Source organism: Neodiprion fabricii, chromosome 1 (assembly GCF_021155785.1).
Source record: "Neodiprion fabricii isolate iyNeoFabr1 chromosome 1, iyNeoFabr1.1, whole genome shotgun sequence".
Lineage (NCBI taxonomy): Eukaryota > Metazoa > Arthropoda > Insecta > Hymenoptera > Diprionidae > Neodiprion > Neodiprion fabricii.
In genome coordinates this window covers 28,219,513-28,246,730 of record NC_060239.1, presented here as the reverse complement: position 1 = coordinate 28,246,730, position 27,218 = coordinate 28,219,513, and the positions used below count along the sequence as shown (strand labels likewise).

The window sequence follows — 27,218 nt, the reverse complement described above, 5'->3', positions numbered from 1 at the left end:
GCTGCGTAACGTCAACACCACGGACTATATAGCCTATGATCGAACTAGTTTATTACTAGTTTTTTTCTATCTTTAAACGGTCAATAATTTTCATTCGAAATCCGTTCGAATTCCGTTGCGTCTTTTACGCGCGATCTCAGTTGCAAATGCGATACCTCGTTTTGAGAACCAGCTCGCCTTTTGCGCTCTGGATTAATTATCCATAATTCGATCTCACGACACACATCGAATTGCTTCGACTATCGACACTCCTGCGGTCGTTGCGTTTCATCAGATTGCAAATGGCCGCCGATGCATTTCGCGGTGCACAAACCCGAATGACAACAAATGTTGTGTTTCACGAGTAAAATTTGGTCATTAATCATGATCGTGGTGTAATAGTAAGTGCGTTGAGAGGGGCCAATTGCCGGGGAGAGCCTCGAGTGTCTGTTGAAAAATTGTCAAGGACGTGTGACATCTTATTAAAATGTCCGGGTATCGGAGAGTGAATTATTACGAGTTATGCAGGCTTTGCACAAGTAGCGAGGGAAATAAAATGAACATTTTCCGTGACGAAGGGCGGAGGAGACAGTTACAGAATAAAATTCAAATATGTCTGCCTATACAGGTAAGTTAATTTTTTTCACTCTCTTCTGCTTCACCCGCATAAAACGTCTTCCTTACAATTCCTTATACATACGTTGTCACTTGCAATCAATTAGCTACTGTGGGCACATGTTTCTCATTCATAAACTGCGGAAGTATATATTACTTTATAAACAACATTGTTCCTCACGGTATCAAGTTCGATCAAATCGTTTCCCAGCTCAAGAACTAAAAGTTTTATTAACAATAATGAAACTCATAGTATCAATCTAGTTTGATGCAAGCGTTGGACAGATTTGTCATAATTACTGGTAATTAGCACTTGAGTATGTAATATTTGTTTAATTTTGTGAATATAAATTTGGGTTTAACATATTTCTGTGGTAATGAATATTATTTGCTTGAAAATTTTTAGGTACTGGAGGAAGATTCTCTGCCTAAAATAGTATGTCACGAATGCGTGAAAAAGTTGGAGAATTTCTTTGAGTTCCGAGAAACTGTGGTCAGTGCGGAAGGAATGTTAGAATCCTACTTTACATCTCTTCGATTTTCCGAGGACTTTCTGAAGGAAGGAAAAGTTTATGTGAAAACTGAAGAAAAGAAACGATCATCTCCAGTTCCAGATAACGAACAGGTAAAACCTGAAAAAACTGCATCTCCACTTAATGCCCAGATTGCAGTAACGGAACAGCAGGTTCAACATCAGCAGCCTGTCGTTGTTAGCAACGTCAATGCATCCAATATCCACATAATCAGTGGGGTACAAGCTCGTGTTCAACAATATAAATGTGCCATGCAGGTTTGTTTTACTAAAAAGTTAGATGAACTTATCAATCACTTAATATAAGTCTTCAATCAATTAAATGACTGCCTTTATAAAACTATAATAAGTGGACCATCTGTATTTATCACAGATGCAACCTGGCGGTGTCGCAGCTGCGGTAGTTGAAGCAACGGCTGAGACCCACTATAGTTATCAACAACAAACTTCTCAGCAAGTGTCTCAACAGCAGCAGCAGCAGCAACAACAACAGCAACAGCAGCAGCAGCAGCAACAACAGCAGCAACAGCAGCAACAACAACAACAACAACAACAACAACAACAACAACAGCAGCAGCAGCAGCAGCAACAACAACAGCAACAACAACAACAACAACAATCAAACCAAGCAAATCAAGGACAGCAGATAAGTCAGCAATCAAATCAAGTCCATCAATCGCAGAATCAGATTCAACAGGCACAAAATCAAATGCAAAATCAAAATCAGATAAATCATCAGTCGCAAGCTCAAATAAATCAGCAACCTCAGAGACAGATATGTCAGCAAAATCAATCTCAAATAACACAACCAAATCAGACCCAAATTTCTCAGCAACAAAATCAAACTCAGATTGCACAGCAGCAGAGTCAATCACAGTTAACTCAGCAGATACAACAGCTCCAGAGGCAACAAAGAGAATTTGAAAAGCAACAAAGACATTTACAACAAATTGAAAAGCAGCAAGTTCAGATTGTTCAACAACAAGAACAGCAACAGCAGACACAAATTGCACAAACTCAGCATCAAAATAATAATATTATTTTAAAAAGTGAGCCATCGACTGAGCAGAATCAACAAGTTATTCAAAAGGTACAACCTGAATCACAAGATAACGATACTCCAAATCAAAATGTTCAAACCTATGCAACTGTAGCTGCGACTCCGGAAATTTTATTAAGTTTAGGATTCAAGGAGGCGAGTATAGGCACGCAGGCCGCGCGTGACGATTCGAAAGACTTTAAAGACTTTATTAAGGTAACACCGGATGATGCCATATCCAGAAATTCCATTGGTCAAATATCAGAGTTCCTGAGAATACGAACAGTTCCGGAACCCACATCACTCATAGCTGTGAATCCTCAGTCTATATCGCAGGCTTCGCGAATACCAAGCTGTTCAGATTGTGGTAAAACATTTACTACTTTAAACCAATTAAATAACCACAATTGTAGTAGTCCGAATTTGTTGAATGATGTTGCGGATTTGAAAGAAGAAAATACCCCAGCGAATGGTAGTCCTTTCAGTTGTGACGTTTGTGCAAAACCGTTCAAACGGAAAGAACATTTGTTCCAACACAGAAAATTACATACCGGTGAACGGCCGTTCGCCTGTACAGCGTGCGGAAAAGCTTTTAGTCGCAAAGAACATTTGGTCAGGCATTCCGTCTCCCACACTGGTCAAAAAATGCACGAATGTGAGATGTGCGGTAAGAGCTTCTCGCGTAAAGATAATTTGCACAAGCACAGAAAAACTCACGGTGTTTCTGGACCATATATTTGTGACGCATGTGGGAAGTCTTTTGTTGTTAAACATTATTACCTACTCCACTTGTCGAACCATGCACCTACAATCGATGGAATAGGCTGCCAAGATCCATTGCCTTATAAGTGTGATCAGTGCCATAAAGCATTTTCAGTTAAGCAGTATTTAACCACCCACAAACTCAGGCATAGATCTAAAAATAACGTTAATGCAAATAGTTCGTCAAATGCTAGCGTTCAACAGCAGCAGTCTAGCGCGACCACAAACAATGTCTCTAGCTCGCCCAGTCTCAGCAACGCAAATGGTCAGACTGCGAACGCGTCGGTTGTGGAAATACAGAGTGTGATAGAGGGAAATGAACAAAATGGTCCGTTTAATGGAAACCAGTATCATGGCAACTTGCAGCATTTCCAATGAGATAAGGGGAAACGTGTCTATTATGTACTTTTGCCAAATGGAAACAATCATAAAATTGTAGTCGTTTAGGTAAAAGAAACATCCAGGCGCGTCTTGTCTTTCACTACCAACACATTTTAAAGCAAATCTGTATTTATATATTTATTTGCATGTCTGATGTTTTTACGCATATCTTTTACAGGAATTTTCACCAGCTATCAATTTGTGATGGTTGTGTGTAAGGTATAGCTTCATACTATTTTTGCTAGTGATAGTAGCATAGAACTCATATAACAATTTCTAATGATTTTAAGCGCGTATATTTTCACGGATGGCAAATTATAGCTCAACACTTGCTTTATTACATATTTTTTCTAAACATTTCGCATCGTACAAGAAATCATGAATGATACTTTGAGTTGCATTTTAACAAGAGGTGTTTCATCGGAGCAAAAATTGACACCATGATTACGTATTTCGTAATTACTCACATTTTATAGAATGATTACAAGAGATTACATGTCAGATAAATTTTACATGATTTCTAAGATTCCATACGATTTCTCAAGATTACAAAGGATTCCGGTAATCTTAAATGGTTTCTCATTACTACCAATGATTACCTTGTTGATTACTAATGCAGAATTTTATTTTAATATAACCAATTTCAGTGTGATTTCGAAGATTAAGAAATGATATTGCCACATCAATTACTTCGCTGAACCACCCTTTATATTTCATTTTGAGATTTCATATTCCAGGCAACTAAACATACGAAAGACTTATTCTTTACACTTTTTCATCAACTGGTATAGAGTAGATCGATTTTAAATGACGCAGTCTCTGCCAACTCAGCCAATTTTTTTTTATCCTCTCAGATCTGTTCCATAATTGGTTATATAGTAGTACTACTTAAAGGTATTCTCTGTGAATGTATAAGGTATAAATTTGATAAACTGGTAAATTCGAAAAATTAACGGCGGAGCCAGGAATCGAACCTGGTATCTAGAGATGCTTGACCGGAGCCTTACTCCACTAGACCACCTATTGTAAATTGTAAACACTCCTTACATACATTCTTACATCTGTTGCTTAAGAGGAAGAATACATCCTATTCACATTATCTGTGAATATTTTCATATTTTTGAATTTACTCATTTCATTTTACATTAAACGGTAAAATTAAAAAATCTGAAAAAATTCACAGAGAGTACCTTTAAGTAATACTACTATATAACGAATTACGAAACAGATGAAAAAGGATATAGAAAAAGTCACCGAGTTGGCGGAGACCGCCCTACATATAAAAATATGTAACATATTAAAAATATAATATAGAAAGATATGTATATATATTTTATCAGAAAAGTATTATCTGTTGTAGATTAAATTTGAATGTTAGAAAGTATCTACAGGGAATTAAAATGATACGGATAAAAAACGAAAATAAACATGTTGTTTATTATTACTATTTAACATTAATAGAGTTTTTACATAAATTTGGCTTCCAAAAATTTTCATGTTATGCTGAAAGTGCCGTGAGAAAAGACGATCAGATCTTACGTTCAGAAAGCATATGGTACTTTTTTGCTACACTTCGAGAAATTTTCATGTTAGGTACATACATACTCTGCAGGTTTGCGATGTCAAATGAAATCATTTACTTTTTTCCTTTTTTCTGCGGATGCTGACTTGACAAAAAAGATATGTTCATTTTCGGACCTGGATATTATACTTGGTATAAATTTTCGGACAACTTGTACTTCGAGAGTTCATAATACCTGAGACAAAGTGCGTATACTTAGTAAATAAGTAAATTAAACTTAAGAAATGAAAAATACGAAACAACCGTGAAAGAATAATCTTACGATTGGCAGGTGTAGATCTATTATTATTCACACTATTACCTATTTCTAGGTATAAACATTAACGCGTACATATTTTAAGACCAAAGATATTATATTAAATATTATGTATAAAATTATACGTAAGCTTAGTTATAAATGTTAGTGTAATGATTATCATTATTATTGTTTTTTCCGTGGCTCAGTATACATATACATATAATTAGCTCGCCAATGACCAAACGATATAAGTCTATTATTCAAAAAATATATACGTATATTATAATACAAACAATTAGTTTTCATTTGTCGAAATTAAATAAGACGTGTTTTTATTACTAATTTACCGCAATGTAGGCTTATTTTAGCAGTCTCGAAATGAAACTGAGCCAAAAATTTTTATAATGAAATTACTCTGATGCTTAAAATTTCGGCGTTTCGATCTTGACATATTTGCTGCTCGAACACATACGTTAGGAACTGATAGATTTTTATCCCCAGTTTGAATTGTCAACTGTATTTAAAATTTGTGTAAAGTTTGCATTGATTTTGCGCGAGAGTTACGGGAGTGTAATCGTGAAGAAAAAATATTGTACAAACTTGTGACTGAGGGGCTGTGATGTGTTGCGTTGAATTCAATTAAGTGCGGTGGCTAAATCTTGACGAACGTTAGTCTGATCTGAAATTATACATTATCAAAGCACATTCGTTTCACGAGGTCAAACCTTGAATCATTCCGTATAATCTTACTCTTTTCACTCATTCGTATAGGGGTAAACAAATGATATTTTGCACCGGAATTGTATGTTCGTGTTCAATATTCCATTATCAAGAGTTCGATTAGTATCGGATACAGTAAACGTGTATCATACTTCGACTGCAGCATACTTACTTTGCTAAAAAGCTTATCTTAAGCTTGTGTGCATTGCCTCCCAATTGCGTAACCGATCACGATTATATGGGCAAATATGAACTGTATATGCACGAACATTCCAAAGACTAATCTTGTCTGATGAGAAAACAAGCATATCCGTGTTAACCGTTCAGTAAATGAAAATCAAGTAAAACATAATAATTGAGCAACTGTAGTTTTTAACACTGATTGCGATAAGCGCGTGATATTTCCGTAATGAAGTTATGGTATGTAATAAGGGATACACAGATTAATCGCGTGTTTAATAAATTGAGTAGTTTTGCATTTTTTATTGGTAAAAGTACATGCATTCGTTTGTCTCTACGTGCTACGTGAATATGAGTCAAAAATAATTATTTTTCTTTATATAAATCTGTACATCTCTTGGCATATAGTAGATTTACATAAATGATAAGGGAATAACAATAACTTAAAAGTAAACGATAATTGTAAATGATAAAGAATAAATTCTAAATAATTAGGTATCTTCGTTGTGTAAAATAGAAAATACATTTTTTTTTACACTCCAAAGCCGGTGGTTTATAAAATAATATTCCGAGTAACCACTCAAGAATCCTATTTTAATAATTGTAAACTTAATAAACGAAACATGTATTCGAAAATCCACAGATTTTGACCCAGTGTTGATACATTTTTGTTAAGTATTTGCAATGCGAATAAGAGATCTGTTGTACGAGTAGATGATTTTCAACTTTCACGGAGCCACAGTTTTCATATTTTGGTTAGCCGTGGAAAATTTAAACGCCAACATGCTGTGAGACATGTTCAATTTTCTCCGATATATAATCGTGATGTATTATCGTTTTCAATTTTGTATAGATCTGTCGGTATGCTGCTGGAAAGTAGATAAGCATGTCCTTCCAATCCTCGTATCGTAGCGTGAGAACCTCGACAATCGTGGCGGCACGATACGTGTGAGTGTGGCTTATCTATATTTAATCAAAAGTGCAACTTTATCACTCGAAAGTGTAATATGAATATCTCGCTGTCATAATTCTTACATCCGGAATGAATCCTTGATGTAGACCAAAGTACTCCTTTGCCTGGAGAGTTGCGCAGACCGTATACATCCTCGGTCCTAAATTCGCTAAGACTTCTACGGCCCCGCGTTGGATGAAGTACATGGTTGAGTTGCAGTCTCCTTCTTGTACTATAAAATGTGTTGGAAAGAAAAGCCGTCTTCTCATCTTTCCGCAAAGTTGTCGTAGTAGGTCTTCGTGGCATCCTCTTAAGATGTTGTTCTGGAATCACGCATTGATGTTACATCGTGACGGATATTTTATACTCCAAGGTTGATTTCTGCGGTTTGCGATAATTGAAGCATACTTGTCACGATTATTCAATAACGCGTTCTTTAAACTTTTACCCACCTCAAAAAGATGTTTTCCATATGCAGCAACCATTATCTCCTCTCTTATTGATGCTGGTGCTTCGGCCAATAGTGCTGGCTGACTGCACCCTCTCTCGAGGAGCCACAAATTTTTAGCATATCCCAAAGCTTTCTCGACAAGAGGATACGATATTTGACCGTCCTTTAAGTAATCTTTCATTATCGACATTGCGGTGTCATACTTAGTCAGCGTGTAAGAGTAATTTTGTACAACGTTCGAAACGTCTCCCATAAACATAGCGACGACGGGTACCATAGCCACAGACATAATCGAGCAGAAGATTATTTCTTTAACAGTTCCCGGTCGTATGTCACCAAATCCTGTGGTTGTTACCACGGCAACAATGAAATAGATTGAACAGATGTAGGGATATTGACAGTTTGACTTGACGATCCATGATTCTGGAGAACACTGCGTTGGACAACCGATCAAGTACCAAACGCATGCCAGTATGTGCAACAGTAATGTGAAACTGCTTATCATACTGGCAAGCTTCGTTGCCAACATGTTCACGTTCAGTTTTTCATACCTCTTTGTGAAAAACAGATACAAATGTCTAGCGCGCAACAATCGTCTCATGCAAAGGAATTTATACCAGAATATTCGAGAACTGGTCGCGGAAAGGCAGAGTACTTCGACAGGGACTATGCTTAATGCATCCAAATAGAATTGCATCTCTTGCAGTGCCCGAGCGCGTATTAAAGTAATATTGTCAACAATGTCGCCACTGTCGTCGTGATATTCAGTATTGTAGGCTAGAAACAGCATGGCCAAAGTCAGTACATCTAGGGCAAGTCCGGCGAAAAAAAGCAGAGGAACAAAAGTTTGAGTGAACGAAAATTGATAAGAAGTCAGCAGGCTGGTCAGATATGCGATCGGCACTTTCAACAATGAGATTCTCTGATACGTGACTGGAAACCAAGCTTTTTTGTAAGAGTCTTTTTTCCTTTCTTTCGTATCTTCCTCGTCCGAAAACCTCGGAACATAGCCCATATTTTGCAAGACGCAAATGTTAAACTGCTTCTTTACTGAGGGATAACCTCTGGCCAAATCGTAGAAGTTAGTCGTTGATATTATCAGAGTGTCCACGTGTTTTGCAGCTACGATGGTCATCATGTACCTAAATTAGGATAAACAAGAACCTTGCAATACACGTTTACGATCGTCATTCTTAATCCTTTTATAAATGAAAGTCATGATGTAGATGGTTGTGAAAATTTATGCAGAATCCACGCTCATGACAAGTTTAGTGGGATGCGCTTGTACCTCACCTGGTTGCTGGACTGTTGTCAATATTTCCGAATATGCTGCCTCTTCGTAGTTTACAAAATAAGGTGCCATCGGGACCAATGACGTCAACTTCTCCGCGATGAACTATGAACATGTGTGATACAATATCATTTTTCTTAACGATTTCGCTACCCTTTAAAAAATTGAGCATTTCCAAACTGGTTGCAAGCTGTCGTGTGAAGCTTTTTTCAACGCCAGCGAAAGCGGGTACGACGGAAATAGTTTGTTCGTACAATTGAAGCATCACATCTTGTCTCAGCGCGTGATGAAATTTGTTAAAAATCGCATGAGTCTCTATGCCATGTGTTCGCCACCACATATTTTCGAAGTGCTTTATTGCCCTGTCTTGAATCACGTTTGGTATGCGTTCCATCTTCATAAATGTCACCAAGTGTCGCATGCGCTCTTGGTATAGCATCAAGTTTCGGTTTACATTCGCCTTGCCACTTGATACGACGACGATTATATACGTGAACATCAAATAACCGACGATTATGACCAACGCCGTGTACAACATTTCTTTGTCATCCTAAACCGAGTGAACTCACTTTAAAATAATTCATCCGTTAATTTACTGCTGACAGGATATTTCATAAAAATTGTCTTACATGCGCAGTTATGTCGCCAAATCCGATACAGTAGGATGTGGATACCATCCAGTATACCGCTGTTAGGTAGAGATTAATTGAGTTCTGCATTGAGAAATAGAAAGAATTTTCACTGTGACCGATCCAAGATTCCTTGCTGTATTCCACGTAAGTGGTACCATCCGGTCGTTCCCAATATGTACAAGTAAATGCGATTGACAAAGCGGCTAAGACGTTGATGAAAATGAAAGCTACCGGTAAGAATTTAAAAAAATTCAAGGTCAGCGATGATCGAGCCAAATTTGACTCGTACAGCAGCAACGGTGACGGCAGTCTGTTGGACAGCAGAAATTACGTGACTCGTGCGTTTTATTTAGACTATATTTTCGATATTCCTAGAGCATCCCTGAATGATCATTTTTCACCTTAACTTACCTATACAGTTGTACGATCTTGTTGAGAAGTGTTATTTCGTTCGTGGAAAAACTGATCTGCTTCGCTCCATCGGGATGTATTGTTGGCTGATGTGGTACCATGTAGAGTGGTAGAGCCCCCAACAAATCTATAGCGAAGCTGTGGGTCAGGTAGTGCTTGGCCGTTGACAGAGGATGGCTAATTAATAAACCTTCGTCGTTGTAGTAACACACGTGCAAACGAATGTATATATCGAGAAAGGCTAGTATGTCCAGGGCGAGTGCTATCCAGACAATCCCTCTGAATTGCAGAGAGCTGTACGTTAAAGATGGGAAAATAAATCCGCTCAGTAAAGCAGACGTCATACGGCATTTCTGTAACGTTATTAATTTACGGACGAGGGTAAATAAGTTCGTAGTGAGATGTGTGGAAAAATTACGTCACAGACCAATCGTCCAACCTCCCAAAATTGAATGAAAGGACCGTTCGGTGTGATGGTCCTTGACATTAGCATGTACTGTATAAATTGCAAGACTCCTAAGTCTTTGAAGGGTCGCGTGTAATCGATATTCACGTCGTGCTTTCGTCGCTTTGTGAATTTAATCCAGCTTATGTCAAGGTGGTCTGTGAAATCTTGAGACTCAAGAGCCGATCGGCTGAAATTCAGTTTTCGTACCAAGTTGGAGTTTCTGACCACCTCGATTAATGCTGCGGAATAAAGCAGAATTATGACCAGCGTTGGATAAACGAGTGATTCTGGATTTTATGTACTCACCAGAAAAACGTTCGTAGCTTTTTTTGTCACTTGAAAGGATTTTTTGCAAACTCATATGTGATATTCTAATCAGCTTTAGGTGCGTCACACTTCTGATATCTTGCATCGACGGTTTTCCCAATAACATTTCCATAACCCCGAAAAATTCTTTAGGACCCAACGTTTTTTTGTCTCGATTAGTCAGCACCGATATAGCTTCGCAGTAACCTTCTTGTATGATGTAAAATTCTCGATACATCTCGCCGGCGTACGACACTATCTCTCCTGCATTTCATAGCAATTAATTTTTATTTTACCAGACAATAAATAACGCAAGCTGAAAGGTAAGAGAAGTTTTGACCTGGCGGTAGAACGTAGATCTCAACACAATTTGCAAGATCGGTTATCGTCTCGTCGTTCAGTTCTTGTAAGATTGGGACTGATCTCAGCATCTCACCGTGCATGGCGATGAGCAATCGTTTATTCATATTCGGCGACAAATCCGCGAATAAAGGTATATCATTCAATATCTTGTATCCTTGATCAGTTTGCCATTGGAGGTCCAAATAGCTGTACACTCGTCTTTGAATAACTTCCGGTATGTCATTTTCCTCCATAAACTTTTTCATCACGAAGACGATCTCCTTGTACGCAACTTTGTCGAGAGTAGAGAGCATCAGCGTTGCCGAACAATCGGATACCAAAGCATTGAATAAAAGAGCTCCGATTACCTGAATATTTTCAATGTTAAACGATATCGGAGGAGAATCTTGGAGTAGAATTTTAAAGCCTGAATTTACGACATTCAACGTACCAAGAAAAACAACATGGTGATCATCTCTTCCAAAGTACTGGCGTTAATGTCTCCATAACCAGTTTGCGAAAGTACTTGCAAAGCATAGTAAAAGCTCAGTAGATAAACAGGGCTGTCTATCATGTTGGCCTCGGAATTTTGAGTTAGGATCTGGTCGTACCAGCTGCCCATTACGCATTTTTCGTAGAAACATGATTGCGTATAAATAATCGCTCCGATCCAATACGACCCAAACACCAAGCACAACAGATATTTTGCCATTCTGATAATCTTTATATTGACATTCAAACTTTTCTCCAAGTCACTGATGGCTCGAAATACAACGTGCACTTTCAACACACGGTTCAATAGAAAAATAGTCCCAACACGTCCGTTGCTGTAGAAGCTCATGTAAAACGCTACCTCTTTAGCCGGAAAAACGGCTAATATGTCGAGTAGAAATCGTAACTGCTTTATTTTCATCGCCGTTATTTTCTTCACCTTATTTTGCAATTAGATTTATATTTTCAAGTCGTTCCGACGAATATTTACTAAACAATGCCTAAATACACACCTCTACAAGTACGTCACGAGTCAAGTCGATAGCTGTTGAAATTTGCACGTAAATATCCAAAATGTATAAAATATCTATGATGACTCTGATAGTTAGCAGATCATCGGTCATGTAACGTTTGAAGCATGCGAAGTATGGATAGAGAATCGCCGCCACCAGAACAGCGAACACAATCACGCTTTGCCAGAGTGTTAGAAACAACGTGTTCGGTGTTAAAATCCAAGGCCATCCGGTTTTTATGCAAATGTCGTATCGGGCGACGGCTGCTTCGGTCGCCATTACGTACATGTCAACTGTAACAGTACAATTCGAGTTCTTCCATAAGTTTCGCATCTCTCAGTTATTACATATTTCTATTGTAATCTACGCACCAGTAACCTGCGGATTGAACTCTGGGTTTAATGGATACGTATTTATCTGACATATGGTATGGTCAGTTTTTTGCTGCTTGCGAAGTCGATTTTTGAAGATTTTCAACGGCTTTCTTGGCGAGGGATAGCCGAGACTGATATCCTGCAAAGCATTTTCTACCGTATTTTCTTGCGCTCTGAATGTTACGATTCGGTTTTTCGCGTAATCCAAGCGATCTGACACTCTGTAAAGAGATAATTGATGATGGATAATTTTTGACAACACAAAGTTTGCGTCTATCTACTTATTTCACCTTCACTCGTGTGTAACGTTAAACTCAATAACCTCAGAGCTAAGATTCTTTGAAACTAATTAGTAGCACGAGCATTTGCGTATATAAACCTTCGATTCATTTCCACGTAAATATCGTGAAATACATTATTGTGCGCAAATAAGGCGGCTTTGTGGACAACTTGAAGTTCGCAGGACGTCGCGGTGACGACTTGACTTTTGCATTCAATATTTAGTAGCAAGGCTGCATCGCCGAGTATCGTACCAGCTGTTAAATTTAGTATAGAACTCTCGTTGTCATCCGATGATAAAATCTGTTCGTTAAGTATTCACAGAGTTTTAGTCAAAGCGTCTATGTGTTAGGGTGGTTCTTATTTTCGTCATACCGGAATTTCTTCGCGCTCACCCGCCAAACGTTATCAATGTATATAAGAAATAAAATTGGCATTTGGCAAATTGGAATTTAAAAAAAATAATACTGTTGATTGCTTAAAAAAATCTAATGATCGATTTTTGAAAAAAATTACAGTAGTTCTTCGCTGATAATCTGATAATATTAGATTTACGACATTCATACAGTAATAATCAGTTTTTTCAAAAAAATTTCACATGCATACATTTTTCTTCTATAAAAATTCGAAGACTTGGAGGGGCGTGTTAAAGTTATCGGACAAATTTGGAGTTGCGACCAATTTTGTTTTCTATATATGTTGATTAGTTTTGGGGGATGGGCGTGAAAAAATTCCGACATGACCAAAATAAGAACTACCCTGGTATCTATGTACCGGATAAATGAACCTCGATAAGTTCTGCAGCTTTAATTTTTTTAGATAATATAAAAATGTACAATTATGCTTCAAGTCGAAATTTTTTTACGTGCATTCTACAAAAATTCACTATGTTTCTTGTCACGTCTGTGTTATGTGGATTTTCTTTTCTCGCTACTGTATCATTCCATTATCGTACGAAATACTCACACTGATATTTCCTCGAACTACATATATCATACGATCAATGGGGCTTCCTTTCGTGTATATAATATCACCGCAGTTGTAGTATTCGGTGCGTGTTCTCAGTGAGAGATCTCGCAAGTATGCCGAGGGCAGGCCGCGTAGCATTACAGACTGGTGAAATAAACAGTGCAGTGCTGTTACACATGATTTCTCGACTGGAGTCGATCAATGACGCTCTTATATGGTCACTATGCAATTAGCTCGTGTTGAATTTAGCACGAGGTGTGATAATCAGTACGTGTCTCTTACGTCTCGCTAATCCTTGAGAAAATTATACAAAGTAATAAAATAGGAGTAAAAATGATCTTTCGGATAAAAATTACTCTTATGAATGCCAAATAGTAGCGATCCAAGTAAATTTCCTTTTGCAGAGTTAACGGTAAATCCGCAAACATTTCAGACGCACTAATTGCTTTTTTGTACTTCCAGAAAGACTTGTGAAATTCGATCACGCCGTCCCGCATGTCCTTCGATACTTTAGCTTGCACCTGAAATAAAATAATTTGCTGACGTTTGGAAAACGAAACACTTTTCGTTTAAGAGTATTTTTTTTTTCTCACGATATTACAGATTCCGGCATGCATTAGGCACTTATCGGTGTACAGTCTATGTCGAAAAGACGAACGATCATTACAAATTACCAAAATTTCTGCGATGAGGTGCAGCTTGTTTCGGAATTCCGTATTCCTTTTAACCGCCTCTAATATCCCGCTCGTTAAACTTCCGATAAAGGCTGCGACAAGTATAACAAATCCCGTGACCATCATTAACAACGTATACATTTGCTCCATGCTATTGCGTGCCGTGATTCCACCAAATCCAGTGCTGCTCATAGCGCAAGTTGCAAAGTACAGAGAGACGAGGTACCATTCCCACGGTTCGTTGGTTGTCAATTTCTTGCTACTCGATATCGTTACGATCCAACGTTCGCCGCATACGGTGCATTGTGAAAAAAGATACCTGTAAAAATGTTGTTAGCTATTTTTTTCCAATTTCCGCTTGACGACGCTAATGCTAGGTACTGACCAGAAACAAGTGTAGGTGTGCAGAGTAACTAGAAATATTACAATGTATGTCGCGAACGTAATCGCGATAGCAACGTTTCCCACCATGTCGGTTAATTGTGAGAAAAAATTGATGGGTCTGTACATTCGCAGTACTGGTATAATGACGGAGACGAAGTCGATGTAAATCGGCTCATCCTCCGGCGAGTGATCTGGCGAAAGGAAAAGAAGTTTTATTTCTCAAGGGCTTCTAGGGATAGTTTCGAAGCCTTTCGATAGTTGGTGTAATTTTCTCTCTGATACCTAATAAAAAACGGATTGGCATTCCTATAACAACTCCCAATATGTCAAGTAATATTAAAAATATCGATCTCGCCTTGAGCTCTCTTGTGGTCCTAATATCTTCTAATCGCCAGTGTAATATCGACGAACAGATGTCGACGATGTACAATATGTCTAGAAGCAAATTGATGATCAATGATATCCTCTGTTCTGCTTCCTGGAATAAAATCGCAACGGGTTTGGATGCATACGAACGCGATAGGAAAGAGAGATTATCATGATATACCGTAAATGAGCTCTACCTCTTCCGCTTCAAAAAATACTTCGTACGTAGTCATCATATAGACCGTAATAGTAACCAAGACTAGAGACAACTCCCAGGTTTTTGCGAAGCTCAGGAAAACAAAACATTCCAAAGTTGAATCTATCGATACTCTAACAGGATAGTCGTCTTCTGTGTCAGTATCCTCGTTCATCTCAAGCGTGAGGGAGTCTCTCGTGTTCTGATTCAGCCTCAAATTATTCCCATAAAGTTCGGTTTCTTTGGGTACTTTATCCTCGAGTAAATGCATTTTTCAATAAGTATACTGTTACGTTATTTACGAAGGATACTCCACGTTTTTTTTTATAACTATGAAAAAGGGGTTATGCCGATAGTTTCACATTTAAATACGTGAATAACCATAATACTCGATGATAAAGCGACTAAAAGGATTTGAAGAACTATTTTAAGATTGTCAGCCCCACCGCGATCTTGCAACGTAACACTGGATGACACCGTGTCTTTAAATGACGAATTTTAAACCGTCACCAAATATCACATTCATCGTATGAATTTAGTCGGAAATTATCACATGAATATTATGTATACCAAAACAAAGTAGGCGTTACGTGTTGCAAATAAGATGAATTATAAATTGAAATAATTGGTATGTTCATAAGTTTCAACGATTAGGACGAGGTTCACAAGTAAATCTGATATTTGCCATTTGATACAATGATAAAAAGACCGATTTCCAAGGTTAGAAAGTATACATACGTAAATAGAAAAGATTATTGAATTTTCCTAAGAAAGCAATCTAATACGACGAAAGAAATACTTTGCTAATTCTAGAAAATGCGGTTTTACTTGGAAACGCAAATTATTGTTTCGACGACTTCTTGTTGAATCCTATAAAATTTCTTTGAATTGCAAACTCCTTGCTTTCGCAATATTTGGCGAATCTCACAGATCCCTTCTCTGTGTGCATAATATGACAGATTCAAAAGAATAAAGTATTTTACCACAGGTATTTTTATTGCTGGTATTTTTCCTCTACTATTACAATTCTGACGAATTAACATTACAACGAGTCCTAAGCTATCGCCTAGAACGCAAAAGAAAAGACTCGATGGACTTACGCTCTGCGCGATATAACATACGTGTAGAAAAGAGAGACAGAACTGAATGAATAGTACGTTATCATTTACAACGTTATGGCATTGGTTCATTTCTCCGGCAGCCATACTTCCGTATTCAGCCCCAGAGAGCCTTGTAGAAATTCGTTACAAGGGTCATCGCCCAAATGGCCGAGTTTCCCGTGAACATCTTTGGCGGCTTTCAGGTACCTGTATACAATAAATCGCGAATATAATTAGCCAACCTCCGCTCTCTTAATTGCGGTTCGCATAATATTCCCAAGTTCGCTTTACCTACTTGTAAATGCACATCACCGTAGTTTTTATTTCCTTTTCGGCGATGCGCGGCGTTTCGCTGAGCAAGGGGCTACCCGAGTGATGTATGAACTCCGTTGTTTCCGTCGGCTTCGAATGCGTCAGTGGATACGTACGGATCCATCCTCCTTCGCGGGTCACGGGGTTGCGCCAGTCCTTTCCATTGTCCCAGACGAAGGGTGCCGGTGTTGAATTGTTTCCTTTGAAACCGCGCCGCATTACTCTATCGACTGACAACGGATTGTACCGGGACCAAACGTCACCGCACGCGTCCGGAATCCCCTGTCGAAACTGCATGTCACGCGTTTCCGTTCATGATACGAAGAAAGTTTTAAAGGGTGTTCAATCACCATCGTCAATGCTGGTCTATAGCAAAATAATCTAGCCTATGCGACAATCATCTCGCATGGTGAATTTTTTTTGAAGATCTACCTATCTCGATCCTTTTCTCGAGTAAAAACAGTTGTAAAAACGTAATTTCAACAATTTGAAATGTTGACTCAGCTGGGTAACTCTCAGAGAACAAAATTTTCATGATATCGGAACAAGAGACTCGGTTAAGGCTAAACGAATGGCACAAAGCTGAATTTTGGGCTTTTTTAAGAAACGAAATTATGTTCATTTGGATCAATCGATGAATCGGAGACATTACTTGCCATAGTTTGGGATTCTGGGCAAACGTTTATCAGAGCGATCGATTCCCTTCCCATTTTGCATCGTCTTTTCGATTCCTTGCTCAGGTAGCAGCGCGAGGATCGCTCATCCTCGGCCTCCTCTTCACTTGTTGCCCAAATCGTAAAAAGAGATAATCCGGTATTGCAGACCGGGAGACCCAGCAGGTCGAACATGTCGTGAAGCAGCGGCTTCTTCACTTCAGAATCAACCTCGCAGTCATTCCCCAGGGCTGGACTGACGTTGACCTTGTTTCGAGAATGATAGACCCAGTGACTATTTGTCGTTCAAGTGCAGCGAGGTTGAAACGCGATTCGCTGAGCGTTAATTTCCTTCAATTTATAAATTCGTCACCGACCTCTATGAGCCAAGGTTTCAAATTCTCGTCAATGAGAACGTCGAAACCAAAAAACTCGAAGCAGTTCGAGGACCGTGGAATTCCAGCCGCTTGACTAAGTATCGTAAGGCTGACGAGACAGGCGATTCGCTGCCATAAAAACCAGTCGGAATATCCAGACTGTTCCAGGTATCGCCTCAGTTGTCTCAGGGTCCACTTGCACCCTGAAATCGACACCGTTAATTCATTTCCTAATTCCATTTTTCCCCTCAATCAAATTTCTGGTCTGCGTATAATTAGCGTGACTCTCACCTGCTCCAACCCTCTCCTTCTTCTCCGAGTATCCTGGACCAAGTTTGTTCAGAGAGCAGTTCGTGAGGTGTCGGAAAGGGTTGTCCAAATTGTCCAGCGAAAATTTCTCTGTTGCAAAACGAACCAATCCTTCCTTGTAGAGGTAAATTGTCAGGGGTTTGTAGGAAGGCACGCAGACGTACAGTCGAAGATCGAACTTGTAGCCCCCAATTAAGAGTGGATTCTTAATGTACCTCTGAACCACAGCCATGTTGTCGTACGTCAGATCGCTCAGCTTCTTCACGTTACCGAAAACACGAGGCAGCCTGGTCATTACTCGGCACTCGAATTCTGAGCATAGTTTTCAATCAAGAATAACTTACTCGAAATAGAAATATTCCTCTGCCCTGACTTTGACCAACTGGCTTGCAGATCCATACCCTGTCGTCCTTTTCATATCTGCTACAATCTGCCGCTAGCTTCGTGTATTCTAATGGAAGATTGTATCCGAGGGGGCTGAAATTCCACGATAATGTGTTTGTAGCACGTACCGATCTGATGGCTTTAAATACATTTCGTCCGCTCTTTTGTGTTTCCACATATTTTCACCACCTTTCAGCAGGCTTAGAATCGTGCTTTGACCAATCTGTCAGCTCGAAGTTGGTGAATATGTGAGGATGCCATATAGGCGAAGTATACCTCATACGATTGTACAAGAAAGTATCGGAACGTTCTTGCCTACCGTGAATCGCCAACACGAAAGCGCTGTTTACCTAAAGTCATATATCGATCCGTAAATCTTCTTCATACACTTCAGATGTCTCACCAAATTGTCCTTCCGGCATATCGAGCTTCCCTTTGGTATGTGATTGGTGAACTAGAGGGACATGAATTACATAGGTAACAACGAACGTCGTACGGACACGTTTTATTACACGCTATTCGTAGAGCTCGCTAATTACCTGCCAAGGAAGCAACGTTTTGTAATGGTTTGACGGGAATCCTCCGGAACGCCACCAAAGATTCCAGCGATCCTTGAGCGTCATGTTATCCCCTGTGTACTCACGCCAACCACGCTCGGTGCACACCTACCGGAAGTTGTTAATATTCGCGTATAAGCTCGCCGTGCGTGATTGCAATCAATTCAATGCGTTATCCCCGCGGCATTACAGTATCAGGACAGAAACTGTCCTGGTATTTGGTAAACTGTTTCGCCATTGATTTTGGTTTACGGACAAGTCGTGCTTTTGCTCCATATCTTCTCGCGGTGTTACGAATCAGTTTAATTAAGGCCTGTTGTTTTTATTCGGATCTTTGTTTCGACTTTGTTACGCTTATTCCAACGTGAGAAGTGAAGAAAATATCTGATAGGCCGGATGATAAAGCATCGAACTTTCATTAGAAACATCATTGGTCGTGACGCCTTCACAACTTTTACAATTACCAACACGCTAGACGCGATGAAAATAGAAATTGTGACTGAAGCTGCTGTGCTATTTTAAATTCTGAACCGTTAATTTCGCGAGTGAATTAAATCACCGCGATACCGATGATAAATCGTTCGTCATAAAATCGTCGACTATGTTGAAATTTAAGTGACGCATCGTAAGAAATATAGGCTGTTCACTCTGTGTCTTATCGTCAGAGATATACATGTGTGTACATTTATAACTAATTTCAGAAAGAAAATAGGGATATAAATCATGGCAGCTAGGATCATATCGATATTCGTATATGCGACTGTGCGATACACGGTACCTTCCTCTCGTACCTTGAAAACTATATTATTTAGTTCAAGGTTGGCTAACTCTGTAACTGTGCTATGCTGTAATTGTGAACAAATTCGCTGCATAAAAAGCGCATCGTGACATGTGATCTGATTGAGGTGTTCCACGTGTATCAATTAAGTCTCTGAAACTTTTTAAGAAACAAATTATGCAGTTGGTACCGTTTCGGGTGTTTCTTTTTTGTGTTTTTTTTTTTTTGTTCTTTATTCACTGAACTCTGGCGGAAATTTAGGAAGTTCACGAAAATTAGCCCTCAATCTTTTTCCCAAGTACTTGATGATCGAGTTTATGTTGTCGTCGGTGTAAATCACGTGTCTTCAACTTATGCATTTCGGAATCACCAGGTATACGTTACTTGAACTAATAGATGAGGTCCCGCGCCGTTTTCATTCAGCCTGAACACGAATGGTCCTTCCAGGTAGTTTAGTGCCATCCCACAGTATAGGGCGGCAGCCACTTTCCAGTAAAATATCACAGATTGATATACAACAACCTATACCAGGATAATGTGATGCGTCAGATGTATGGAAAATCAATAAATACATACAAATTTTTTTCGTCTATTCTGTTCTAAAAAATAACCAACGAAATGCTGCAGTGCTGAATATTTTAACCAAATTCTGCCCTCCATTAAATATTAAAAAAAATACTCAGGTCAAAACTCGGGCTTGCCACGAAGAGTTGCAAGCTCTTCGGAAAGGATACTGATTACCAATTCTTGAGAAATCATTTTATCGGAAAACTTGCATGAATTACAAGATCAATATACTTCTTATTATGAATCTTTTGGTTCTCCACGCAAGAGTTGTCACGCAAGCGATTTTTTTTTTACGCTGGAGTTTGCAGTCGACGTGTCAACTCACCAATTGATCAGGCATTCCCGGATGTTGATGTCAAAAAAGGGTGTCAGAATTGTTGGTGAAAACTCTCACGCTAATAAAACAATCGAATGGAGTGCTTTTGGGCGAACAAGTGTGGGGTGGGTGCGTGCAGGAAAAGTTGGCACCGTCTATGCGGATACCCGTGCTACCGAAAACTTTCAAGATAATAGACCAATCATGTCAAAAATAATTTTACTTAATTATCCCTGAAATACCAAGCGAGCTTTTGAGGCTCTTTTCGCCAAAAAGGTGGAAGTTCACGTTTATTTTTATATCCATGCTCTTGATTTCACTTACAATTGGAAATGCTCACAATTCATTGTATCATTTTAATTTGCATGAGATTCAGATTCAAAACCGGATATTCAAAGAATGATTTTCAATTTTTTTTACCCAAATGAGGTGTTAGAACGGTGCCGAAATTAGTATAATATTGACGTAATGAAAAATAGGAATAATTCCGAATTTGCAAATTTTGTACAATTTTGAAGCAATTGAGTTTCTAAACTATGAATAGGTACGATTTGCTTTATTACAATCGATCGAATTTAAGACAAATCTAAAGTTATGAATAAACGATTTTTCATAAAAATGCATTGTTATTTTAACTTGTGAATGTTAATTTCAAGGGAATCAAAGGATTTTCCTTTTCGTTTTTCACCCTAGTGCAGCGATCTAAATGTGAGTACGACTATAGATAGTACCGTGTTTGGTGAAAGGCACATACTATAGTCATTTGTGTTTACTCGAGATTGTTTACTTTCCGCGTTACAGTACGGTAGAAAATCACGCCGCACGATATTATAATATTTTCGTACGAGTAAACATTTCAATTGAAATGCGTATGAAGGGGAGAGAGAGAGAAATGAGTTTATTACAAGTCTTAGGATGCTGTAATCCTCTAAGGATTATGCAACACGTACAGAAAGAAATCATAATTAATAGTAAATCATAAAACTACACCATACGTAAAGTACAACGATAGCACGAGTGGAGAAGGGTACAAATTGTGTATCCAATATTACATACTACGTACAGCTGCTACCTGGTACTAAGAAAGTCTAAAAGCCTCGACTCAAAACCAGCTAACTTACCTCTCGCACAGCAGAGGGAAAAGAGTTCCAAAGGGAAACTAGTCTCAAGCAGTACAGCAAAAAAGATAGAGCGTGCGTGTGTCGCGTTTGCATATCTGTATAATGTACATATTACACAAAAATATATTCGCGGTGGCAGAAACGTGTGAGAAAAAAAACACAACATCGGTTTGAAGAATAACTTTGGTGCAAGATTCCCTAAAAGTACGAACTTTCTCACTTAGTATACATCGTCACGTGTTCATTGGTTAAAACTTGGCGAGTTTCGCGTCCCATCCGAGGGTGAATAGATGCCTTTACGGAGAGCCAGTTTGCTGCTTCGGGTCACGATCCCCTCTTGTCACGTCATCGTCCGAGTCAGCTGCTTCCTAGACTGACGCACGAGCTGCCACCACGCTCGTCCCGACGCTCGTGACGTCGCGGCGTCGCCGAAGACGCTAAGCCGTAGGATTATCAGGGAGGGAGCGCTCCGGATGATCGCCCGCGTCGCCGCGAGTCAAACGTCGACTGAACGGGCTCGACGGTTTAGATTTAGGTTTAGGTTTAGGTTCAGATTTGGGTTTGGGTTGATGCCGAGCCCAGAACGGCGAACCGTCGCCCCTGAGCCTTGCACTTATGCTAAACGAGACGCGGTTGCGATATCTGTGTTGGGTAGAATCCGCGCTTATATCGGGTGACTCGTTTCGTCAGGACGACGAACAACCCTGCAGCGATACCCCGTCTCCTCGCTTCCACCCCTCGCCGCGGGTTGCGGGTAGCAGAGACTGAGCTTTTCGTGTAGGGTGACACGGGCCAAGGGAGGTATTTGTTTTTGCCTAATAGGTAGTTCTCCGTGATTTATCTCCTCGACAGTGCCTCCATCCTTCTCCAGCGGCTTTCGGTGCCCTGATACAATAGCCCGCCGCTGCAGAATATGCGAAACAGAGGAATGCCTTTCGAACGTCTGTTTGGTTGACAAGCCGGATGATGGGAATCGTTTCGCACCCTTAGACCACGTTCCACGAGGATCAATCGTCGTCGGAGCTAATTATACGATTTGCATTTCGGTATCGATTGTCGATCATCCCGTACGCGGATATGGGTATACACCTATCGTCGGCGCAGCGAGATAAAATACGATACTCACCCTCGATTCAGCGGTGAGCACGCAACGTGAAAACTCTTCCGCTTCCCTTTTTTCCGCCCTCCTTCTCCGTTCGCCGTTTCGTTACCCTCTACACCCTATATTATCCTGCTTTAAGGCCACATGCAGCGTTTATCTTATTCGCGTGTTTCTCTGGGACCGCACGTATGCCAAAGGGGGGCTTGATCTCCTGAGGGGCAGGCACGAAGGAAAAGAAAATTAGAATACCTCGTTCGTTACTTGTTCTCTTCGTCGAGATCTCCGTTTCCGCATTCCGAAAATAGACGGCTGGCTAAGAATATTACTGTCTCTTTTTATGGATTCGCCAAAGCTGATACTCCTCACTCGTGTAATATTTTCCTACCATGCTTAACGCACAATTGGCCAAGGAAACGGTCAGCGAGTTATAGATCATGTCCGTAATTTGGGCCTGGTGAGGTAAGATGAAGAAAAGGGTACAATTCTGTATGGCGAGGTACCGAAGCAAGAGCTGCGTCGTGAACAGGTGGGGGTAAATTAGTTTTGGAAAGGATTCCAAGGAATGGAATGCGGTCGATATACGTAAGCGAGGGAGTAATTGGCATTGTAAGGCGGAAGAAATTGCTCCGTGCCCTTTCGCGCCTACGTGTTCGGTGCAGGATCCGCATCGTACAATTAGCAGAAATAATTACAAGCTGTTCAACTGCGGCTAAGGTCACAAGACTTTTGTACATATTAAATACACAGCATTGAGGCTGTTGCGAAATAGCGGCGTGCGGATAATTCATTTATACTGTCTATAAATGATAAATTTTTGTTATCGGAAAGAACCAGGGAATCCTGAAAAGTGTAACAAGGTTACAATGATACAAGCGCAATCGATAATTGTCTTCGGCAATAGTTATGGCATGTATATATAATCACGGAATGACAGGGTATGAAATATTCACTACAGCTATATATGCATATAATTTATTGTTATAGTTTATATACCTTATCGAATGCGGTTCATCATGTTCAGCAATTAATGCTGTCATCAAATAGCCTGCAACTATTGATAGCGATCGTAATTTACGTCAGATTCGTTATACCTGGGTTTTTTATCGATATCGATACCCTTCGATTCGCTGTCATTTATTAAATTTTTCTTATTTTTTTTTAAATTGTTGAATACACGGAGGCCTTGGAATTTCTGTACAACCTGCATAACACCTGTGTATAATTGGCAAGGAACAAGTGAGAATTGAGTTAAATACGACTATTTATTTTATTGTAAGCAACACGTAAGGGGATACATAGGACCTTTCGGGGACTCATACTTAACGTAATTGATTTTGAAACTTTTAATATACAGCTGTTGGTGTCGATCGTCAATTAAATTGAAAACGCTCGAGCGATTGTAAATTTCCAACAATTTTTTTCACCAACTGACAACGTTGCTCTCTTTTAGATTTCAACTAACAATGCTTGTTCTTGCCTAAGAACAACATCAAGTTATTGAATTACACTTCTGCAGAAATCTTCATCAAACATAATTAAAGTATTATATCAATTAAAAATTGCGACGTCCGATTGTTATGTAATTTTATTTTCCAATTAAATATATAGCTTAAATTCTTAGATATTATGCGTACTGTTTAAATCTTAATTTATTATCCTCGTTATTGGTAAAAGATGTGCCAGTTATTTTCATGACTATTATGACACAAGCTTGAAAATGGCACTAAAACGGTAACCTGGCATAATATTAATATGGCAACTGTATTGCTTTGACTGGATGCGCATATCCATTTACATAAACGATGTACTTATGCATATGATTACTGTTACCACTATATTAGGTGATCGTATTCCTTATCGTAAAACTGATTCTCTCACGATCTCGACGGCGTTCGTTAGTTTCTGTGTATCAAACGTGCAGAGCAACGAAATGCAACGCCGTTGAGAGCTTTGACTGAATACCAAATTTTTATTTTTTACTTTTTGTATTTTTTTCTCTCTCTCTCTCTCTTCAAATAAAGCTATAACATATAATACGCGAAAACTCACTATATAATATATAACGTATTGATAAAAATATGTTAGACTTTCAATACGTACCTATAATATATTTATTTTTCTTATAATTTTTGACCAAAAATTGATATTGTATTTCGACTCGTTTAATAATTCATTGATTTTTATCAACTGTTTTCTATCCCACAGGTTCGGTTCGATATACAATATTTTTAATAAATTAATTACATCGTTTGGTAAGATGAAATTCTTATCATAACTCGATATTCTGGAACCTAAGGTCATGCCCGAATTGGATTACCGCTCGTTTATTTAATTTTTCATCGGAATAATCCGCAATGTCTTCGTGACTGCAGCATTTTACGTAAAGAAATCGAAACGCGCAATTAAATATGCAATTTTGTATAATATTTCTAATTGGCAAGACGACCTTCGCATGTTTCAGCTAAGTTGATTTGCTTTCATGCTGATGCTTATGAATTGCTTGTGGTATTTAAACTTCACCCACTTTCGTCAAGTTTGTGAATTAAATTTATAAATGACATTCGCGCACGGAAATACTTTTCGGTTTTGTAATTAGAATTATTATCGCAAGCGACTCGTAAAATGTTGTAATATGACTCGAGAGGGTGAAATAAATCTTCTTTTCACTGTTTCTTACAGATAAATATAATAATTATCCTCGCACAGTATGGCATAATTAATTATTCGTACGCGGTTAATGACGGCTTCCGTAACGTGTTTCTGCTTAGGAAAATTATAGAATATAATTGTAATTGTTATTTTTTGGTTTCAGAGGTCGGATATTCCCTCCGCATTAGCGCGCATGATTTTTGCAGAACGGACGACCTCCTTTCGCGTAGAAGCTTTGACCTTCGAGATTCTTTTTACACATCTGAAAAAAGGTAATACATTGAATCTCACTTCATCATACCTGACACGTGAATCGTTCATATCGTTGTATCGAATTTCATTGACTGCACATTGGCAAATACATTCGACCGATATTCAGGCCTGTATCGAATTACAGCGTTCAAGAAATGATCGATCTTACACCATTGTTTACAAATGAATTATTTACCGTGCAATTGAAGCACTGGCTGTGATAGTTGTTGCTCAAAGCTTCGACCCATCTATCGCCGGCTTCCACCGGAAAACCGCATGAGAAACATTTCGTCGTGAATAGTTCGTTCCAATCTAAAACCAATTCCATTGAAATTAGCATCGGAATACAAGTGGGCGATAGATGCTGAACGCGTATCGCTTTGCTACCACATTTTATCAATCGAATACTGACCAGCCTCACAGTAGGGTAATCCGTCTTCCAAGAAGAACGGATTATTTCCGAAAAGCTTGCCGCAGTATGAACAGTTGAAGCACTCAGGGTGGAAATGTTTTCCAATGGCGTTGAGGCATTCCTGAAATAAATTATCAAACATTTATCCAAACGTGAGAAATAAACTGACTGATTTGGGATTGTTTGAAACTGTACACAATACGTCGTCGTTGAAAATAGCGAACAGGCACACTCACCCCTTTGATTTTGTTGTTGCACTTGCTGCAAGGTGGGGCAATGAACTGTTCGAAACAGTACTCGCAGTATAATTGTCCCTTCTCTTCCACGAACCCGATATCCTGGAGCGGTCGACGGCATTGCGCGTTTACGCATACAAAATGGTCGGGGCACCAGATGTTACCGAGTGCCGTGATGAACGGACCCCTGTGTCAAAAAATTTCATGTGAAATAATACCGTTCGTGCAGAAGCGAATGAACGGCAGATAAAATTCTTCATGCTTTCTCCGTGCTCTTATGCGTATATTCCCCACAGCGTGCTTTATTAGCCACGTAAATTTTATTTACAAGAGGATACAAATTTAGAACTTGATTCTCGCCCCCCACCCCATCCCGCCCACATTTCTCTACGCCAACCCACGCCGCGGTTTGTAATCGATGTGAAAAGGCTATAAAAAGCGGAGAAGTTATATTCTCCCCTGAGACTTATAAAAGGAAAGATAGAAGTCCATTGATAATAAAAGGCCCATAAGACAATTGAACATGCCAGGCACGCGGGGAAAAAGGTTAAGTTTTATTCGTGTAAAGCACTGTTCAGTCGTGCGTTCTTTGGGCAAAATGTGACCCGTGAGACACGGAAGCGAAAATCACTGTTTAGTCGCCTGGCAGATTCAATTCATCAAAGCAAGGTTTAATCTGCTTTCCACATTAACGGGTAGACTTGAGTTCTACGCACCTTGTAATCTCACTGTTACAACTGTGGCACACCGGTTTGAAAGCCTTGTCGTTGATCAGGTTGTTAGTAATCTCACGTTTAGCTGTTGACATCGTGCACTATAATGTTAGTCGAAATACAAAACTGTCACACATTTTATGTACAATAAAGATAACATGGCGAAATAGAAGGCGATGAAATTAAATAAAAATATATGCAACACAAACGGCTAAGTTGGCCGATGTGAGGCAGTGAATATCCAGGTACTGAAACAAGAAAATCATGCGAAAA

At 39.2% G+C, this 27,218-nt stretch overlaps 4 protein-coding genes across 4 annotated transcripts in view; 1 reads left to right on the top strand and 3 right to left on the bottom strand.

The window, feature by feature from the left end:
* The first annotated feature begins 230 nt into the window (after positions 1–230).
* LOC124179366 (zinc finger protein 853-like) lies at positions 231–3,973 on the top strand. The gene is made up of 3 exons (XM_046563659.1): positions 231–607; positions 1,001–1,384; positions 1,500–3,973. Exons 1-3 carry the CDS (start codon positions 467–469, stop codon positions 3,303–3,305), a joined length of 2,331 nt encoding a protein of 776 aa, XP_046419615.1. The 5' UTR covers positions 231–466; the 3' UTR covers positions 3,306–3,973.
* Positions 3,974–6,364: 2,391 nt separating this feature from the next.
* LOC124187876 lies at positions 6,365–15,378 on the bottom strand. The gene is made up of 18 exons (XM_046580063.1): positions 15,109–15,378; positions 14,828–15,023; positions 14,547–14,736; positions 14,162–14,480; positions 13,844–14,008; positions 12,619–12,821; positions 12,237–12,460; positions 11,866–12,158; positions 11,313–11,792; positions 10,860–11,229; positions 10,520–10,783; positions 10,205–10,452; positions 9,766–10,118; positions 9,352–9,664; positions 8,725–9,272; positions 7,433–8,573; positions 7,064–7,303; positions 6,365–6,991 (listed from the first exon to the last, which is right to left on the bottom strand). The coding sequence occupies exons 1-18, from the start codon at positions 15,376–15,378 to the stop codon at positions 6,800–6,802; spliced, it is 6,009 nt and encodes a 2,002-aa protein (XP_046436019.1). The 3' UTR covers positions 6,365–6,799.
* A 718-nt stretch (positions 15,379–16,096) lies between these two features.
* On the bottom strand, positions 16,097–22,987 carry LOC124179374 (probable tubulin polyglutamylase TTLL2). The gene is made up of 10 exons (XM_046563672.1): positions 22,933–22,987; positions 19,962–20,099; positions 18,782–18,907; positions 18,593–18,696; positions 18,203–18,335; positions 17,841–18,117; positions 17,550–17,752; positions 17,176–17,439; positions 16,503–16,810; positions 16,097–16,414 (listed from the first exon to the last, which is right to left on the bottom strand). Exons 1-10 carry the CDS (start codon positions 22,975–22,977, stop codon positions 16,294–16,296), a joined length of 1,719 nt encoding a protein of 572 aa, XP_046419628.1. The 5' UTR covers positions 22,978–22,987; the 3' UTR covers positions 16,097–16,293.
* A 939-nt stretch (positions 22,988–23,926) lies between these two features.
* LOC124187875 overlaps positions 23,927–27,218 on the bottom strand; it is a 32,641-nt gene continuing 29,349 nt past the window's right edge. Inside the window, exons 13-16 of the mRNA XM_046580062.1 lie at positions 26,233–26,419; positions 25,997–26,117; positions 25,781–25,896; positions 23,927–25,594 (exon numbers count right to left, since the gene is read on the bottom strand). Coding sequence (XP_046436018.1) covers positions 25,517–25,594; positions 25,781–25,896; positions 25,997–26,117; positions 26,233–26,419 — 502 coding nt within the window. The 3' untranslated portion in view covers positions 23,927–25,516. The remainder of the gene's footprint in view (positions 25,595–25,780; positions 25,897–25,996; positions 26,118–26,232; positions 26,420–27,218) is intronic.